At 39.7% G+C, this 19,845-nt stretch overlaps 1 protein-coding gene across 1 annotated transcript; it reads left to right on the forward strand.

Moving 5' to 3' along the window:
* Positions 1–14,275: 14,275 nt before the first annotated feature.
* On the forward strand, positions 14,276–15,610 carry ATL4 (TOXICOS EN LEVADURA 4). Its single transcript, XM_079044152.1, has one exon. The coding sequence runs from the start codon at positions 14,340–14,342 to the stop codon at positions 15,408–15,410; it is 1,071 nt and encodes a 356-aa protein (XP_078900278.1). The 5' UTR covers positions 14,276–14,339; the 3' UTR covers positions 15,411–15,610.
* Positions 15,611–19,845: the final 4,235 nt, after the last annotated feature.

Consider the following 19,845-nt stretch of genomic DNA (forward strand, 5'->3'; position numbering starts at 1 on the left):
CTAGTTGTATATGTGGTATACTTGTATGAAAGACCATGGGGGAGCCCATGGCACTTGGATGTCAAACCATGTGGAGAGCCCATGGATTTCCTATTAAAGACCATGAGGGAGCCCATGACACTTCGATGTAAGACCATTTGGGGAGCCCATAGCTTTCCTATTAAAGACCATGGGGGAGCCCATGGCACTTAGGTGTAAGACCATGTGGGGAGCCAATGGCATCCTGGAGTAAGACCCTGGGAGGAGCCCACAACATCCCTATATGTTGTATGCATGGCTTATGTGGTTTATGTAGCTTTTATAGTTAATATGGTTATGTGATTATGTGGATTGTGTGGGGTATGCTCTGGGGAACTCACTAAGCATTAGCTTACAGTTTGTTGATTTGTTTTAGGTACTTCTGAGCCTAAGGGAAAGGACAAGGCTTGATGGCGCGGCATGCACTCTCCGACATTTGATTTGATGGGACACTCTGATATTTAAAATAAAATGTTGATGTTATGGATTTTGAAAACAATTGTCATTGATATTTCATATTTTACGGTAATGTTTTGATTAATTAAAAATGAAAATTTTATTTCGAAATTTGGGTCGTTACAAGTTGGTATCAGAGCCTTGGTTTGAGAGATTCGGGCACACTCTCGGGTGTGTCAGGGCTCAAACTAAGGAAATGGTAAAAATTGTTTTCAAAAATCAAAAGTTGACAACTTCTTAAAATGGAAAAAGGAGAGAGTGCAATGCGCGTGATCGGCTGAGCTCAAGTAAGTGATTCCCCGATATGATTAGCCATGTTATACTGATATTTGGATTGTGATAGTCGGATGGATATTGCTTTGTGTATGCTTTAAAATCTGTATACGGTTAGGATCTTATAGACTTAGAATGATTAATTTGGCCTAATTTCCTGTTCCTTGTCTGGTTGTGGTCATAGGGTAGAGTTTATTATTTGAAAGTCTATTTAATCTTGTTCTGTGTATAATTTGCATGCATAAGGCAACCTGTTATGATTGATTTGAGATCTGATTTGATGGGGTTGAGCAAATCTTAGGATAACCTAGGATTTGAGTTATGTAGTAGCCCTTGAGATATGTTTTGTTCTGGGACGAATTAAAGTTATCAGGTACAACTTTGGGGAAGGTACAGGTAGGCGTGGAAGGTAGTATTGGGCCCTTGCTACTGAAAGCACAGGACCTATACCCGAACTAATGTTAAACCTGGAAGCTCTAAGGAGAATCGGTGTGGGAAGATCCCCTTTTGGGCATTTTGATCATTATGTCTTGTGGTATTTCATATCAGAATGGTGGTGACACGACTGGGAGCAGGGGGATCAGGTTCAGGATCAGGATCCAGATCTGGGTCGGGCAATGGTACAACGCCCATTGATAAGAGGCTACGCGAGATCATTGCAGCCGAGGTTATGAGGGGCATTCTTGACGCTACCCCAGTGATTTTTGGGACGGTCAAGGAAGGAATAAAGGAGATCATAGAGGAGCGGCTCCGGTCGTTCATATCCGAGATTGTTGTAGGCCAGATCGGGGCCCGAACTCCCTCGTTCCAGGAGTTTAAGGCGGCGGGGCATCAGAGTTTTTCGGGGTCAGGGACCCCATCGTTAGCCGACGCTGGTTGGCATACATGGAGAACGCCCAGCGCACGAGTTCTTGCCCTGATGCTGCAAAGGTGGGATTTGATTCATGTATGCTGAGGGATCGAGTCTGGGACTGGTGGGGAGAGGTGACCAGTCAGGTGGGGGCAGTTGGTGTGGCTGAGATGACATGGGCAGTGTTTGCCAGATGCTTTGATCTGGAGTTTGCACCACCTATTTGATGGGTTTTATACATAAGAAACAATCCTATGTGCTCATACAAACCCTAATGCTTGGATCTAGGTTTCTCTATTATACATGCTTTGAATCCAAGTGTTGCAGACCCTAATCTAGTATACATATTATCAAAATAACAAACAACATCAGATCAAGATGTTTACCTCTTCAAATAGCTTGAATCTTCTTTGCTTGAGCTTAGAATCACAATTGTAATTCCTCTAATGGATCACAAACACCAAGTAGCAAGAAGGCAATAAGAGAGAGGAGGGAGGATTCTAGAAATCGGCCTAGGGTTTCTCTTGGAATAATGTCTAGCCGATTTCCATAGCCTAGGGGTCATATTTATACTTGCAGGCTACTAGGGTTTCAGTCTAAACCCTAATGGACAGCTTAGCCACCAAGCAGCCCAAGGAACCTTCTGGAATAGGGCCTTGGACGAAATATGATGATCCTTTCATCATAATTTCGTTCCCCCTCTTGTCCATTAGGTTTCCTAGCCCAAAATCCAACTATCACACATTTGACAGTTTATACCCCTTTATTTAATTAATCTCTTTTAGTCACCAAATTAATTCCTAATTAATTTTATGACTAATACTAATTAAATAAATATGATTTCTCCTTTAATATATTATTCTTATAATATACTAATAAACCATAATATCCTCTCTCTCATATCAAATTACCTTGTCAAGTTGCTTTGGTGAAGGCAACCCAGAAGGACCATGCACAACCGGGTCAAGTACATACCAAATATAGTTACGGGCTTAGACACTAATCCAACACTATTGAGGTGCAACGGTTAGTGAGGGAGTTCCAGGAGCTCCAGCAGACCATCGAGACTGTGGCGGAGATCATCGCCAAGTTTTAGGAACGAGCACTGCTGATCCCACAGTATGCTACAGATGAGGACATGAAGAGGACGAGGTATCATTCCATGCTGAGGGATGATATCTGAGAGAATGTGAGCTTTACAGGGTGCAAAACCCTGAATGAGATGGTGGAGAAGGCCCGTGAGCGGAAGATGGAGTTGGAGTTCCGCACCAAGCGGAAACCAGAGCAGGAACAGACATCTGTAGGTCAGGCTAAAAAGCCTAAGACATCGGATTCTTCCGGTAAGGGCCATCACGTCTGTGGCCGGTGTGCCAAGTGCGGTAAACCGCACAGTGGGGCTTGTCGAGCGGCAGGCTCAGGATGCTACGCATGTGGCCAGTCGGGCCACGTGATCAGGAATTGCCCCAAGAAGGGCTTGATTTGTTTCCACTGCAACCAGACCGGCCACAAACATGCCGATTGTTCGAGGTTGCAGGGAGGAGGAGGAGTAGTGGCGGCGCCTGCGCCCACCACAATGAGGATCACTAATGGCCGCGCTGCTAAGGGGGATGCTCCAGTGGTGAAGAGCCATGCATTTCAGTTGACTACCGAGGAGGCTAGGGCAGTGTCATACGTCGTGGCTAGTATGTGTTTTATCTTCCTACTTGATATTGATTTGTATTGCTTATATGCATTTATGTGCTCATGTATAGGGACCTTTTTGGTCAATGGTATGTCGGCTCATGTTCTATTCGACTCAGATGCTACCCGATCGTTTGTATCTCTTGCGCTTAGCAAGAAGTTCCGGGATGCGCCTGGAACTTTCAATTCCCCGCTTGAGGTTGAGATTACGGATGACCGCAATATGAGTGCTGCGAGGGTGTATCGGGACTGTTTCCTGAATGTGCTTGGGGAGAGGTTTTGAGTTGATCTAGTCTCGTTACCGTTGCCAAGGCTAAAGGTGATCGTCGGGATGGACTGTTTGGGGGCCAATGGGGCCATGATCATTTGTGAGCGCCAGCTGGTGAGGGTTCGAACCCCAAGTCGGGGAGAACTGGTTATTCATGGAGAGAGGGCCTCGCAGGGGCCAACCCTCTGTTCAGTTGCGAGGGCTAGGAGACTTCTTCAGCAGGGTTGTTCGGGATTTCTGGCATATATCTCGGATACGAGGGTTGAGACCTCGACGGATTTGGGCAGTGTACCGGTTGTACAGGAGTATCAGGATGCTTTCCCGAGGAGTTACCTGGAGTGCCTCCGGAAAGGAAAGTGGAGTTTCGCATTGATTTGGTGTCGGGTGCCGCTCCGATAGCCAAGGCACTGTACCGGCTAGCTCCGCCCGAGATGCAGGAGCTATCTACGTAGCTTCAGGAGCTGCTAGACCGAGGGTTTATCCATTTGAGTAGTTCCCCGTGGGGAGCACCGATCCTATTCGTGAAAAAGAAGGACGGGTCACACAGGATGTTTATTGATTATCAAGAGTTGAACAAGCTAATGGTGAAAAATCGTTATCCGCTTCCGAGGATCGTTGATTTGTTCGATCAACTGCAGGGTGCGTCTTGGTTTTCCAAGGTTGATCTTTTGTCGGGGTACCATCAGATGATAATTCGGGATGAGGATATTCCGAAGACAGCTTTCAGGACTCGGTATGGGCACTACGAGTTTGTGGTGATGCCATTCGGGCTCACCAATGCCCCAGCAGCGTTCATGGATCTCATGAACAGGGTATGTAGGCCGATGTTGGATCGGTCAGTGATCATGTTTATCGATGATATTTTGGTCTATTCTAAGACTAAGGAGCAGCACGAGCGGCATCTGAGGGAGGTATTGGAGACACTGAGGACGGAAAGGCTTTATGCGAAGTTCTCAAAGTGTGATTTCTGGTTGAGAGAGGTGCAGTTTTTGGGGCACATCATCAACCAAAAGGGTATTTTGGTTGATCCAGCCAAGATTGAGGCAATATTGCGGTGGGAAGTACCGAAGAATGCATCAAAGATTCGTAGCTTCTTGGGTCTAGCGGGGTACTATCAGATATTCATCTAGGATTTCTCCAAGATTGTTGTACCCTTGACTCGGTTGACCAAGAAGAATTTGACTTTTAGGTGGGGCCCAGATCAACAGTTGGCTTTCATTACCTTAAGACAGAGGTTATGTGAGGCCCCGATTTTAGCACTACCCGATGGGATGGATGATTTGGTGGTGTACTGTGAAGCGCATATCACGGGATTAGGCGTTGTACTGATGCAGAGAGGGCATGTGATTTCGTATGCCTCGAGGTAGTTGAAGCCTCACGAGGCGAACTACCCCACTCACGACCTGGAATTGGGGGCAGTGGTGTTTGCCCTCAAGATTTGGAGGCACTATTTGTATGGAGTTCGGTGCACCATCTTCACTAATCACAAAAGTTTGAAGTATTTGATGGATCAGCAGAACCTGAACTTGCGACAGAGGAGGTGGTTGGATGTACTGGAAGATTATGATTGCGAGATCTTGTACCATCCAGGGAAGGTCAATGTGGTGGCCGATGCTTTGAGCCGCAAAGCGGCAAGTGCACCGATCGGGAACGTTTGTTTGAGTATGACGGTGATATCTCCATTATTGGATATGATCAAGCAAGCTCATGTGGAGGGTGAAAGAGAATTGGAAGATAGAGTGGATTCGGGGTCAGTATCCCTTGTTTGTTCGGGATAGTTGAGGTCTTCTGACACAGTATGGCCGGGTGTGAGTACCGGTAACCGGGGGTGTGAGGCAGAAGATTTTGTAGGAGGCACACAAATCTAAGTTCTCAATTCACCCGGGGGCCACGAAGATGTACAGGGATCTGAGATTGAGTTACTGGTGGCCCTGCATTAAGCGGGAGATTGCATGGTTCGTGGAGCGGTGCTTGACTTGCAGGAAGGTCAAGGCCGAGCATCAGAGACCTCACGGCAAGGTTCATCTGTTACCCATCCCGATGTGGAAATGGGAATAGATCACTATGGACTTCATCATGAAGTTACCGAGGATGGCAAGGGGTGTGGATGCCATATGGGTTATTGTGGATAGACTAACGAAGAGTGCCCACTTTATTCCGATCTCCGAGAGCATCTCCGATGAGAAATTAGCGGATATTTACGTGCAAGAGGTGGTGGCTAGGCACGGGGTGCCAGTGTCACTAGTCTCTGACTGGGATGTTCGATTTACATCAAGATTCTGGAGGAAGTTCCACGAGGAACTGGGCACTCAGTTACATTTCAGCATGACGTACCACCCCCAGGCAGATGGCCAGAGTGAGAGGACGATCTAGACGCTCGAGGATATGCTTCGGGCATGCGTGTTGGATTTTGGAGGGAGTTGGGATACATACCTCCCACTAGCAGAGTTTTCATATAACAATAGTTATCATGCTAGTATTGACCGACCGCCGTTTGAGATGTTTTATGGTCGGAGGTGTAGGAACCCTGTTTGTTGGGGTGAGGTGGGACACCGAGTCATGGGGAGCACCGAAGTGGTGCTCAAGACTACCGAGTTGATTCAGCATGTGCACGATCGACTACGAGTCGCATAGAGCCGTCAGAAAAGTTATGATGACCGATGTCGATCGGATCTCGAGTTTCAGGTGGGAGATTTTGTTTTTCTGAAAGTGTCACCATGGAAGGATGTCATTAGGTTTCGGAAGAGGGGCAACCTAGGGCCCCGATATATTGGACTGTTAAGGATTGCTGCCCGGGTGGGCAAGGTGGCCTATCGCTTGGATCTGTCGGACGAGCTTAGCCAGATACACAACACCTTCCACGTGTCCCAGCTTCAGAAGTGTGTCAAAGACGAGGCCACAGTTGTTTCTCTGGATGACATTCAGGTAGATGAGAGCCTGAACTACATTGAGAGGCCCGTTACGATTCTGGATAGGAAGACCAAGGTCCTTCGTAATAAAGAAGTGAAGTTAGTGAAGGTGAAATGGCAGCACCGAAGAGGTTCCAAATGGACATGGGAGCTGGAAGAGGAGATACGAGATCACTACTCGGATTTGTTTGCGTCAGCGGACTTCGAGGATGAAGTCTAGTGCAAGTGGGGGAGATTTGGAACGCTTGTTCCAGGTATCATTTATTTTTCAAAGTTTTTTTTGCACTGGGAAGCCCAATTCGACGAGTAGAGATCGATATTGGACGTGGGACTTAGGGTCTACTCGACGAGTTGGAAGGCCCCAACTCGACGAGTAGACACTATAAAGGAAAACCCTAATTTTCAGGGGTTTGTACCATATTTAAGGAACTTATGGGTCATTTGTGGAATCCCTCATCGTCCTAACTGTCCAGAGAGAAACCCTAGTCGCGCCTTAGTGCCTTCTTGAGTGTGTGTGAGCTTTGGAGAGTAAATCTTGAGCTTTTTGGAAGGAAACTCGAAGATTGAATAGATTGAAGTGAGGAGAGAGCTTTAGATCTGGCATCTACCTGGTGTTAGCATCCATTTGGAGGTAAAAAGTTGCTACCCTGATCTCTATTTACTTAGATCTCATCTTATGAAAAAGTATATGGTCACTTTTGGTGCAAAATGGTGTCATGCTCGGATTTGGACTTGTCATGAGGATATGGTTCCATATCTAGACACCTCTAGGTCTTCTTGGACATAAAGTTTCTCCCTTTATCTAGTCTAGGCCCTTCTCTATGACCTAAACCTTATATGAACCTTAGTGTTAGTGTTTTGGCCTTTTGAGGCGTTGCATGCACGTAAAGTTTGCAACTTTACGTGGTATTTCAGTCCTACGGGACTGGATCTGTAGTTTGGAGGTTTGGATTCGACTGGAAGGACTGATTATGCTAAGACAAGGGAAAACTCGCCGAGTTGCCCTGGCAACTCGGTGAGTTGGATCGGGTTTTTCCCGTTTTGGTCTGACGAGTAACTCGGCGAGTTGATAAGACAACTCGGCGAGTTGGTTGGGGTTTTCCCCGGTTTTCTGAACACTGAAGGAACTCGACGAGTTGGGTCAACATGGACTGTGTACCTTGACTTTGACCATGGTTGACCAAGTTTGACTTTGAGGGTATTTTTGGTATTTCGGGATTTTGACAAAACTAGTCACGTGATGATTGTAGGCAGTTGAGTTGGAGCTGCGCGTTGGGACTTATCTGATCCTATCTTATCAGTTCAGTATTCTTGAGAGGCGAGTCTGCTCAATGGGTCTAAGGCACCAAGGCCAACCCATTTTATGATATGTGGTACACTAGTTAATGTAGTGTTATGTGGCATGTTAGTTGGTTATATGCTAGGTGGCATGCTAGTTATATATGTCGTATACTTGTATAAAAGACCATGGGGGAGCTCATGGCACTTGGATGTCAAACCATGTGGAGAGCCAATGGCTTTCCTATTAAAGACCACCGGGGGGATGACACTTAGACATAAGACCATGTAGGGAGCCCATGGCTTTCCTATTAAAGACCATGGGGGGAGCCCATGGCACTTAGGTGTAAGACCATGTGGGGAGCCCATGACATCCTGGAGTAAGACGCTGGGAGGAGCCCACGACATCCCTATATGTTCTATGCATGGCTTATGTGGTTTATGTAGCTTTTATAGCTAATATAGTTATGTGATTATGTGGATTGTGTGGGGTATGCTCTGGGGAACTCACTAAGCTTTAGCTTACAGTTTGTTGATTTGTTTCAGGTACTTCTGAGCCTAAGGGAAAGGGCAAGGCTTGATGGCGCGGCATGCACTCTCCGACATTTGATTTGATGGGACACTCTGATATTTGAAATAAAATGTTGATGTTATGGATTTTGAAAACAATTGTCATTGATATTTCATATTTTACGGGAATGTTTTGATTAATTAAAAATGAACATGTTATTTGGAAATTTGGGTCGTTACATGGAGGTTGGGGAAATAAGGGTGGTGGTTGAAAGTGTGTAGTGGGGTTAGGGTTTTCGGGTGAGTGGGAGGCAAGGAGGGTGACGGGTTTAAGTCCCCATCTCCAAAATAAAATAAAATATAAAATAAAATATAAAATACGTCTTGGGTTCTTAGGGCTTATTATTTATTTATTTATTTATATTTTATTATTATTATTATTATTATTATTATTATTAATTTTATTTTTAACGGAATGTTACAATTCTCCCCCACTTAAATTAGATTTCGTCCTCGAAATCAGCTCTCGCTTCTACTTCATGATGCACTCCCCCACAACGACCAAGATGTATGAAAATCTGCAGAGTTAATCGGTTCCAGAGCCTCTCGGCCAAACACCAGCACTCTAAACCCGCACCAGAAAGGGCATCACCGCAATGAAAACTAACTGATCTCATACAGGACTGAACCACACTCTTACTCTGCTCCGACAACCCAACTTAGCTATCTACGATCAACACTCGAGTTTACCCCCGATCAGACGGTAACAGACAAGTAACCCTCAATCTGAGCTCCTAACACCCTAGGGCCTAAGCACACGCACACCCTAGGGATGCTATCACAACTAAGACAAATAATAACCGAAGGGAAAATCCAACAACAGACAGTGATCTTGTCGCAAAACCCGAAGATTTAGCAGTTGCGCAGAAATCTGGAACCTAGAGAAATCCGAAAGAGAACCGAATCTTGGCTAAGGGTCTTCCTGCTGTGAGGTTCCTCTCTCCCCCACTTGAAATATGGTAGAGGTTGAGAACTTCATAGTCCTTCGATACTCCGACTAACTCGAACTCTATTACTTGATCCCAATCACTGATATTCCGATACATGGTAGGATCTGAATTCACACAACATTCACAACTTCCAATACGCATACAATCGAGGACAAAGATAATTAATCCATACATAACAAGAGATCAATTGAAACAAAGCTAAATAAGATAATTTCGTTTAACTGATCATCCAAAATTACAACTGAACCTTGAAACACAAACATAAATGAAAAATAAATACCAATACTAACATAATTGCTAAATAGAAGAACTGCCAATCTCAAATCTCGGTCCTTTGGACCTTGGTGGTCCCTTGACGACCATCGGGTAACTGCCAAACTAAGGGCGTAGGATCCAGCACCTCACTGAGAAAAGGACAATGAGCTCTGATGTGGCCTTCCTGACCGCAATGAAATCAAACTCGCACACTCCGCCTGCAGTCTCTTCCAAAATAACCCTCCTCACCACACCGGCGACAGGCAACATATATGTGCCTCTCTCCAACTGACCCTGAACTCTGGCCAGCGGACTTGAACCGCTTCACTGCAGGCTGGGACTGATCCAGAGTCTGACACTGCTCCCTCTCTCGGGTCTCTATCTCTATCTCTTGCCTCCTAGCGGCATCCTGAAGCTCAGCGAGAGAACCATAGCGTTGGGTGGAAACGAACTGCCGAATGTCCGTCTTGAGCATGCTCAAATACCGAGTAATCTGGGCCTCCTTTGAAGCAACAAACTCAGGACTGAACAAATCCCTCTCAGTGAACATCTTGGTGAACAAAGCCCTCTCAGTGAACAAACCCTTGAAGAAGTTGATTGAGCTTGTGGATCCAGGATCCCCTTCACATTTGAAAGCTTTTTGAGGTAAAAAGCTCACATCTTTATGCTCACTTAGGTTAGATCTAGTTTATGGTGTATTTTGTGCATTTTTTAGTCCCTTGGAATAAAAATGAGTTTTTGATCTACTCCAGAAGATTTTGATGCTAGATCTTAGCTCCATTCAATCCCCATGATCATAAAAATGTCAACTTTATGGATTTTTTTCACCCATGCATGCATTAACACCTTTGTTAACCTCTTTTTGAGCTCTTGAGCCCTATTAAGCCATGCATGCATGTAAAGTTGCCAACTTTATGTGATAAGTAGTCTTATACAATCATATCTCAGGGTTTTGGCACTTGGTCTTAACTGATTAAGTGCTTAATGGAGTGAGTTGGAAAACTGGGGAGTACGTTGGGCGTACCCAGCTGGTACGTTGCGCGTACTAGCCCCAGATGGACTACGCTAAACGTACAAGTTGAGGACGCCCCACGTACTCAGCAGATGGGCTTTGGGATTTACATTCTCGGTATTGGGCCAATGTTTGGGCTTCCATTGTTTGGGGTTTATTGGTCCATCAGACTTCTGTGTTGGACTTTGGACTCGCATGTTGGGCTTCCTTGGATTTTAGGCCCATGATGGGTTTTGGGCCCAATTTGGAAGATTGGGCCATCATTGGGCCTTGGGTTGCCAAGTAGAATTTGGGCCTTCTTAGTAGTTAGATTGGGCCTTGATTTTGGGCTAAGTTAGATAAAAGGGTAAAATGGTCTTTTGGCTTGGTTATGGGCCTAATGGATTAAACTTTTGGTTATGGGTTGAGATTCAATTAATAATTGGATGTTATTGATATTGATAGCTCTCCCTAGTTTTCCGGACCAGCAGCCAGAGATTTTTAGAGAGATTCAGCAGTTAGAGGTGAGTTTTCTCACTGTGTTTAGCAGGTCCAAGGCACCAATGCCGGGCCATGGTTGTTACGCTTAGGATGCTAGATGCATGCGTGACTCTTGCATAGTTTATGTGTTTGCATGTTTGCCGGATAGAGCCCGATGTCGGGCGGGGCCTGATGCCGGGGCGGGGGCCTGATGACCATCTTGTATGTTATCTATCTTTGAGATCATTGCATGTGTTATGTGTGTATGTGTTTACCGGGCAAGGCCCGATGTCGGGCGGGGCCCGATGACTATCCTACATGTTATTATCTTTGTGACTGTTGCATGTGATGCATGTTGTTATGTTTATGTTTTTGTGTGTATACCGGGCGGGGCCTAATGACTGACAGATCTGTATACTGAGCAGGGCTCGATGCCGGGTGGGGCCTGATGACGGGCGGGGGCCCAGTATACGTGTTTGATATGTATGGTATGTGGTATTCTGGGGAACTCACTAAGCTTTGTGCTTACAGTTTTTAGTTTATGTTTCAGGTACTTCTGGTTCAATAGGGAAGAGCTCGGGATGATTGTAGTGCACACACCACCTCGTTCCGCATTTTATGTTTACTCTGATGTTTCATGATGTATTAGACACACTTTGTTTTTCTATGGGTTGATGATGATGTTTTGGATAATCGTTTTAGTTAATTAAAAAATAAAAAATTTGGTCTTATTTTTGGTATGTTACACGTGAACAACCCCAACAACAACAAACAGATTCTAAAAACACCACTTTAGTACATGATAACCTTTATTTCCCAGCTTGACCACAGTTCAGTATTTTGGGAATATCTCGAGATTTACAACTCTAATTAAGCTGATATCGGAGTCCCTGGAAACTAGACTCGATTTCCATATGATATTTCCTCGCTGGTGCATAGTCCAATTCTGCTCAGTTTGGTCGCTACAGCCCCTTGCGTGTTGGGGAAACATTGTTGTGTAAAATTTCAACACTAATGATTCAAGATAGAAATATGAGTGTAAGAAATCCTCCTTACATCCTAGAACCCTTGAGGAATACAAATGAGAGATTGGATGAGAGGAATCCATTATCAAATTCTCACCCTAACTTCAAAATTGCACTTCTCCTTTGCTTAAGTCACCATCAAATTCTCAAATGGAAACTCTTACTTCTACACAATCTGACAAGGAGATGGTGGCTAAAAATAGGGTTACAAACCCGTTTTTTAGGGTTAGATATATTTAAATAGTCCATAAAGTTCATATTTGGCCCTCTAAGTATCACCAAATGACTTCTTAACCCATGTATATGATCAAAAATCATTTTGTTGCACTTTGGCCCCCATAACTTAACGTTAAACAAAAGAGATGGTTAGTTTAATAAATAAGCTTGAAGAAATAGTATTCTCATTAATCATAGAGAATTTTGGGCCGTTATAGTAGCGATGTAAGGTTACATGTTATTCACATGTGAATAAAGTACAAAAACACAACAAAGTTATATCGAGCATTTCATCAAATGGTTAGAGTGCACATAAGTTAACTTATATAAACATGGTAAAACATTTACTAGAAATATAAAACAAAAGGCAAATCATAATCGACATCATGCAACTTCTAATATTATGTGTTATTGATTTGTGAATAACATGTAAAAACATAAACAGAGCTCTATGGAGCATTTCATCAAACACTTGGTGTACACACAAGTTAACTTATATAAACGTGGTAAAACATTCACTAGAAATACAAAACAAAAGGCAAATCATAATCAACATCATGCAACTTCAAATCCTATGTGCTATTCATATGTAAATACATGTAAAAATACAAACAGAGCACTATGGAACATTTCATCAACCACTTGGTGTGCACACCAGTTAACTTTTATAATTGTGATAAAATCTTCATTTGAAATAAAAAATACAAACAACTAACCTAGAATAATTGAAAATCTTGATAAGAATAACGAGGTTTGCACACCATATTTACCTAATAAACGAGGTTTTAGTAATTCAGAGAAATTTTAGTTATGTTGATGAATGTTTGACCGTTGAATGTTGTAGGATGTTCATGAAAGTCTGCTTGATGAAATTTCAACGATTCATGAGCATTGGATGACGATGAGATTGATATAGATTGACGATTTGAAAAGATTTTGCTTTAGATCAACAAACTTGGACTAGGTTGAATGATGATTTGTATTTTTATACTAAGAATCAATTATTTTGGATGGCGAAGTGATGGTTTTTGATGAAGAACGTTGATTTTTTTTATGAAGAACGCTGTTTAGATGACGAATCGTTGATTTTGATGAATCAGACAATAAAAACTTGTATTTATGAATAAATAAATGAAAGATTTTGTTATTTTTAATTAATCAATAACCATAATTACATATTTGTCCTTCTTGATTTAATTAATCCATTTATTTTCAACATTTATATTATATAAAAAAAATGGTTCATATATATATATATATATATGGGAAAAGTGAATATGTGGCTTTTATGTACCTAAGCTTAGGTATAGAACCATTTACATAACATAGTTTTAATCAAAACAAATCTAATTTGATTTTTCTCTTAATTTTGATTTAATAGAATATCATTGAATTGAGTTAAATTATGGAATGAAAAAGATCAATTATATATCTTTTTATTGCAAAAAATCATTGAAGTTTATAGGAAAGTAAAAAACAAATATTGTTTTTTATCGAATATAACCTAAATGTTTTTGTCATTCAATTGAAAAACTATTTTTAATGATTTATGAAAACCTTGATTGAGTTATTGCATGTTCTTCTTTTATATTTTATTATATTAGTTTTCATTTAAAATTTAGTAGGGTTGATTAAATGGTCCTGAATTTTAATGCTTTAAGTTTTTAGACACAACGAATAAAAAGAATATAATTTCAATCGATTTAGTAAGTAACGTGAGTAAGGAATAATAGTAAGTTTTGATATATATGAATCAAAACTACATAATTTTGAAAATTATATATAGAAACTTAGGTAGATAACAGTCACATATTTCCTGAACATTTTATATATATATATATATATATATATATATATATATATATATATATATATATATATATATATATATATTGTTTTTTTGTTTCTACCAAAACCCTTAAATCCAACACAAATACCCAACCAAACCAAATCAATACTCATGTGCATGTCACGTGAGAGTTAAGAGCACCAAAAAACCTGAATGCATTTATATCATCACACATTCACTTGTGCGGCCTTCTTAACTTCCGCCATATATACATTCATACGTCACCACCTGTTTTCTCTCTCTCCCTCTCTCAAATATTATCTATCTATTAATGGCCACCTCCACCTCTCCTCCACCGCTCCTCACCACCGCCGGAACCACCGACCCTGCTATTTCTCAACTTTACAACAATGGCGGTGCTGCGTCAAATGATTACGTATCACAGCAACAACAGGCACACTCCGCTTCTGTATCCACCTCATCTACATCTTCGTCAATTATCATTGTGATAATTGTTATTGCTTCCGCCATCATCGTCTCCGCCTCTATTTATCTTCTCCTTCGCTTTATCTCACGCCGCTGCAGCAGTTCGGTGAGCTCGTTTTCCACTTCAGAGAATGTTGTTTCTGATAATAGGAATGAAAATGAAGCTCATCATCACGTGATCTGTTTTGATAACGAAGGAGTCGATTCTCTTCCGCTATTTACCTTTTCTTCGCTTACTGGAAATATCGCCGGCGGAGATTGTGCTGTTTGTTTGTCGAAATTCGAGGCGGTTGATCAGCTTCGTCTTCTTCCATTGTGTTGTCACGCTTTTCACGTGGAATGCATTGATGCTTGGCTCAAATCGAACCAAACATGTCCGCTTTGCCGGTCTACGGTTAATCCAACCGAAGCTGATGTACTGAGCAAGGTACTCTCCGTTTCCGGAAGAACCGGTGCTCCCGGCGGCGGAGGAAATAGAAACAATAGTTTTCGAATTGAGATCGGGAGTATTAGCCGTCGACAAACGCCGTCTGATTCCGGTCGGAGGTCATACTCAATCGGCTCATACGAATACATTCTCGACGACGGATATGAGGTTCCGGTAGAATCAACACACCGAAGAGAGATTTCCGATTGTACCTCCGTCGATAAGGACTCCACCACACCGGAGCCGCCAGGAGATAACTTAATGTCAGAAATTGCCGCTAGCGGCGGAAGTGGACGGCTCAATTGGTTGCGTGATTACGTCGATCGAGTCTCCGTTTCCATCTCTTCTCGATCTCATTCGTTTCGTGGCTCCGGCAGGTTTTTCACCGGAAGCAGTCGACGGAGCGAAATGGTCGACGACTTCGATGCTACACATAGCAGGGTCGGAGAAGAAATCAGCGAGCTTTTCCGGTGGCTTTCAGGGGTATAATTGTAAATTGCCGAAACGGTTAGAGTCAATATTAATACTCTTTAAAATTTTCTTCTTTTTTTCTCTTTTTACCGAAACTCCGTCTTTTTCTATTACCACTCCATTAATCATTCTTTGCAGAGTGGATAGCAAAAGGTGAGATTTGAATATAATTTTTGGGAATATTTATATGAATTTAATAACAATATTGTTTAATTTTATACTAGTTTATTAAAATAGTTAAATTTGATAAAATAAAAAAAAAGTTCTGATATCTTAATTACATTTGACCTTAATTTTAATTAAGACCAACATTTATTAGGTAGAAATTATTGTTCAACTTTCATAATTTTGCCAAAAATTTGGTTACCTAATCTAAAATTAGATTGTGGATAATCTTTTGGATTATTTATAATATTGGTATTAGTATAAACTCACTTAAATATCTGTCTAGTGATATATTTTCCATAAAACTTTGATACGAATTAAAATGTTCATACTATAATTCATAATTTTATTACGTAATCATTAAAAACAACACTTTATTTTTTATAAAGTGTTTTTATTGTCTTTTTTACATCAACAATTGTTTATTTTATTTTCCTTAGTCTTGTGATGTTTTTCTATATAACCAAACAATTACTTTTCATACAATTGTAATTGTAGTATTGTTTTTCTTTTTTTTAGCATTAAAAGTTCATTTATAACTAAATGATATGGTTGATAAAAAGAAATTAAAGTATAATATTATAATGAATTAGAAGAAATTAAAGTATAATATTATAATGAGTTTATATCACATATGATTATACTACTCATTTACCATTATGACCATGAAGACTTTATAAGGAACTAGTTTGCCACTTAAATTTGATGTTTTGTAGTTGTTTAACCATTTTGGGCTTATTATATTTGTTCATCTCAAAAGTTCGGTTTATCCCACACGAGGCTTTATTAGAAGAAAGTCAGAAGAACATCCTTTGCTATTGCTTTGTTCCTTCATTTTCATCGATTTGGAAATAAGTAAATGGTCATTTATAACATAAACCCTACTATAATAAATAAATAAATGAAAATATATGCTAGGGTTAAGGATGTGATATGGACACACAAATGAAAAATAAGGACACTATGTTAATATGGTTCATACGATCAAAGTAATCATTTTAATCAACGGATGAATGAGATTTTATCAGATATATAGAAAATACAGCCGACACTCACACTTTCTGCTTATAGTCACAACGGTACTGCGACATTTATAAAGATAAAATTTGACACAGAGCTACTTGTTGGCGAGGGCCCACAAGCCTAAGACATCGTCATCTGCCTAGTATGACATAACAAGTGTGATAATATAACGGTAACTCCTTCAAACAAGCATTTTGTGCCTTCTGATCTCATCCGCATAATATGATCTTTGCTAAAGCATTATAAATTATACCTTACTTGGAACATCTTTTGAAAAGCAAGGCCACAATCTACAAGTCAACAATCTACCAAGATTTATTGCAACTAATCTCTTTTAAAATTTATATATTTTGTTTGAAATTACATTGTTATTTCATAAGCTTAATCTTATTCAAAATCAAAAGTTTTGTTTGATATAACTTTATTAGATTTTATAGAGATAATTGATCATTATTATTTAATTAAAGTAAAATAATATTTATAATAAAGTGTAGAAATTGGTTTTATGGTTTGTCATTTTATTTGGTTAATGTGTAAAAGGGTTTACCTTTTGAAAGAAAAATAAATAAATAAAACATTTATGTAGGGTTTTATTGTATTTTCCGTTTATGTTTGTAGTAATTTTTATTTTAACATATTTTTTATAATTTTATATTATTAAATTTAGATTTCATTACTATTATGTATCAAATCATTTACACATATCACCTCATTTATTCATTCCTTTCCAAATGACATTTTCTCATCTCTTTCCTTTGAGGACTAAACACCTCTCAACTCCTTTTGATCTTCACGTCCATCAACGATACACCTCTCCTCCTCCCCCTTCCTCTCTTTCTCTCTCTTTCACACACCTTTTAGTGATTACACGCTACTCAGTCTTGCCAACCATTTGTTAACCACTTCCCACCACTGCTACTGCCGCTACCCTTTTAAAACTATCCCTTATCACAACCCGCTATTATTGTCACTATACTTTTAAGACCACCTCACACCACTATCACCAATGTACTTTTGAAACCACCAACAACCATCATCGTCAATGTACTATATCCCTTCACTCCTAATATAATACATAACACACACAACCCTTCCTTTCTCTATTTTCTTTATTTCAAGGTTTTTTTTGTAAGGATATATATGTTCCCACCATCACTTCTATATCTCAGACTAGAAACACCACCATTTCCCACTAATTTGAATAACAAAAAAATCTAAATGGTTGTACGATTGACAAGCAATTGTGGGTGAGTTTGGGAATATCGAAGGATACATGCACGATAACATCACATATGCATCTGTGTTAAAGACGGTTATTGTAAGCATAGTGTTATAGTATTTTGGTATGCCTATTTTAAGGTCATTGTAAGTATTTATCTAGCTGTGTGTGTATGTTTGTATCATGATCCGAAAACAAACTGAAGCAGTCATCATATGAGATAGTTTAATATGGTAACATGGATCATCTTAGAATAGATTTTCAAAATCATTTATATAATATTTTGTAGAAAATATCCTAAAACATCCAAAGCATCAACTAGCATAATTAGGTTGTCAAAAGGATTTAGGGATTGGCAATTCATAAAAGTGAATAAATAATAACAATTATCAATACTATATAAAAGATCACATCATCTTATAAAGACAAAAATGCAAAAATAGTCACTGTGGTATGTATTTTTTTGGGGGTTTTAGTCCAAACCACTACATTTTTGGCTTCGTGGCCCTTTTGGATTAGTTTGTATGTGAAAATAGTCCCTCTGAAAATTGAAATGACTATAATACCCTTTGGGTATTTATTTTTCATTTTTTTCATTTTTTTAATTTAATATTTATTTATTTATTTTAACAATTAAAAAACAATAGAGGATCTCTCTCTCTCTCTCTCTCTCTCTCTCTCTCTCTCTCTCTCTCTCTCTCTCTCTCTGCTGGAGATGAAGAAACCAAGCAAGAAACCATGTGTAAATATACACCCTTGTATGATTTCTTCCCCATTTTCTTTTTTATCTCTCTAAAAGTACAAATCTTCCATAAATTCATCTTCTATCTGTTTCCATTTCTATTGATTTTCCTGAATTTGGTTGGTCTCGTCTTTTTATCTAAAAACAATTAAACAATTTGGGTCTGATACTGCAACAACCCCCAAATGACGAGCCAATTTTTCTCAAGATCTTGGAGAAGATGCTTAGAAACTGGGTAAAAGTCTATTTTTTGTGATTTATGTCTCCCCTTCTAGATAGAGGTGAAATTGGGTGATTTCTTGATCTCCAACAATTATTGAGAGAAATAGACACACATAGAGGGATCTTATTTGAGATAGAGGGAGGAAGGAGGTGATGCATGTAGGAAGCAAACTAGTTGTTGTTGTTTCTGGTGTAGATCGATGGCGATGGTTGCGGTATCGCTGCTATCAGTGGTCTGGTGGTTGTTGCAGTGGAGGCCGACGATCGGAGGTCCTGATTGTGATTGTGGTGGTCAACTATTCACATTTTCTTGATTCTTCATGATTTGGACACAAAGAAATTGAAGGTAAAACTTTGGAACCCTAAATCTGATTTTTGAAATTAGTTAACTGATCAATTGGGGTTGAGTGGTTTTAGTAATCGTGTGGACCAATGTATATGTTTTTAATTGTAGGTTATCAGTATGCTTAAAAGTTGAAGGATGAAGAAACTCATGTGTGGAAAAGATTTGACGATTTTCTTTTTTGAAAAATGTTCTCATAAATATATATATATATATATATACATGTATACATGTATATATATATATATATATATATATATATATATATATATATATATATATATATATATATATATATATATATATATCAACAATCATATTTATATGACTGTTGATTCATATATATGCATGCAAGCACATCAGCGTCCGCATTCCATATGACTACGGATGTGTAATTCACAACTGCGGACGCTTTAGTTCTCAAGTTTTCATAAATTTTTAATTTCTCATAATAAATATGTCATATATATATATATATATATATATATATATATATATATATATATATATATATATATATATATATATATATATATATATAAGAGCTATAATTGTTTTATAGAATCCAAGTAAGAAATAATAATAAGTTATAATTATTTTCACCTATATAGTTTGTTGGTAATAGGTATTTTATTTCATCTATTGCAATCAATTCAATTGAAATAATAATAAGTTGTTTGAAAATGAAATCACGAATCTGTAATCACACACCTGTTTCCTCCTCCAACCCCATGCGTTC

The sequence above is a fragment of the Lactuca virosa genome, chromosome 1 (assembly GCF_052849685.1).
Source record: "Lactuca virosa cultivar CGN04683 chromosome 1, Lactuca_virosa_CGN04683_v6, whole genome shotgun sequence".
In the NCBI taxonomy this organism is placed as follows: Eukaryota; Viridiplantae; Streptophyta; class Magnoliopsida; order Asterales; family Asteraceae; genus Lactuca; species Lactuca virosa.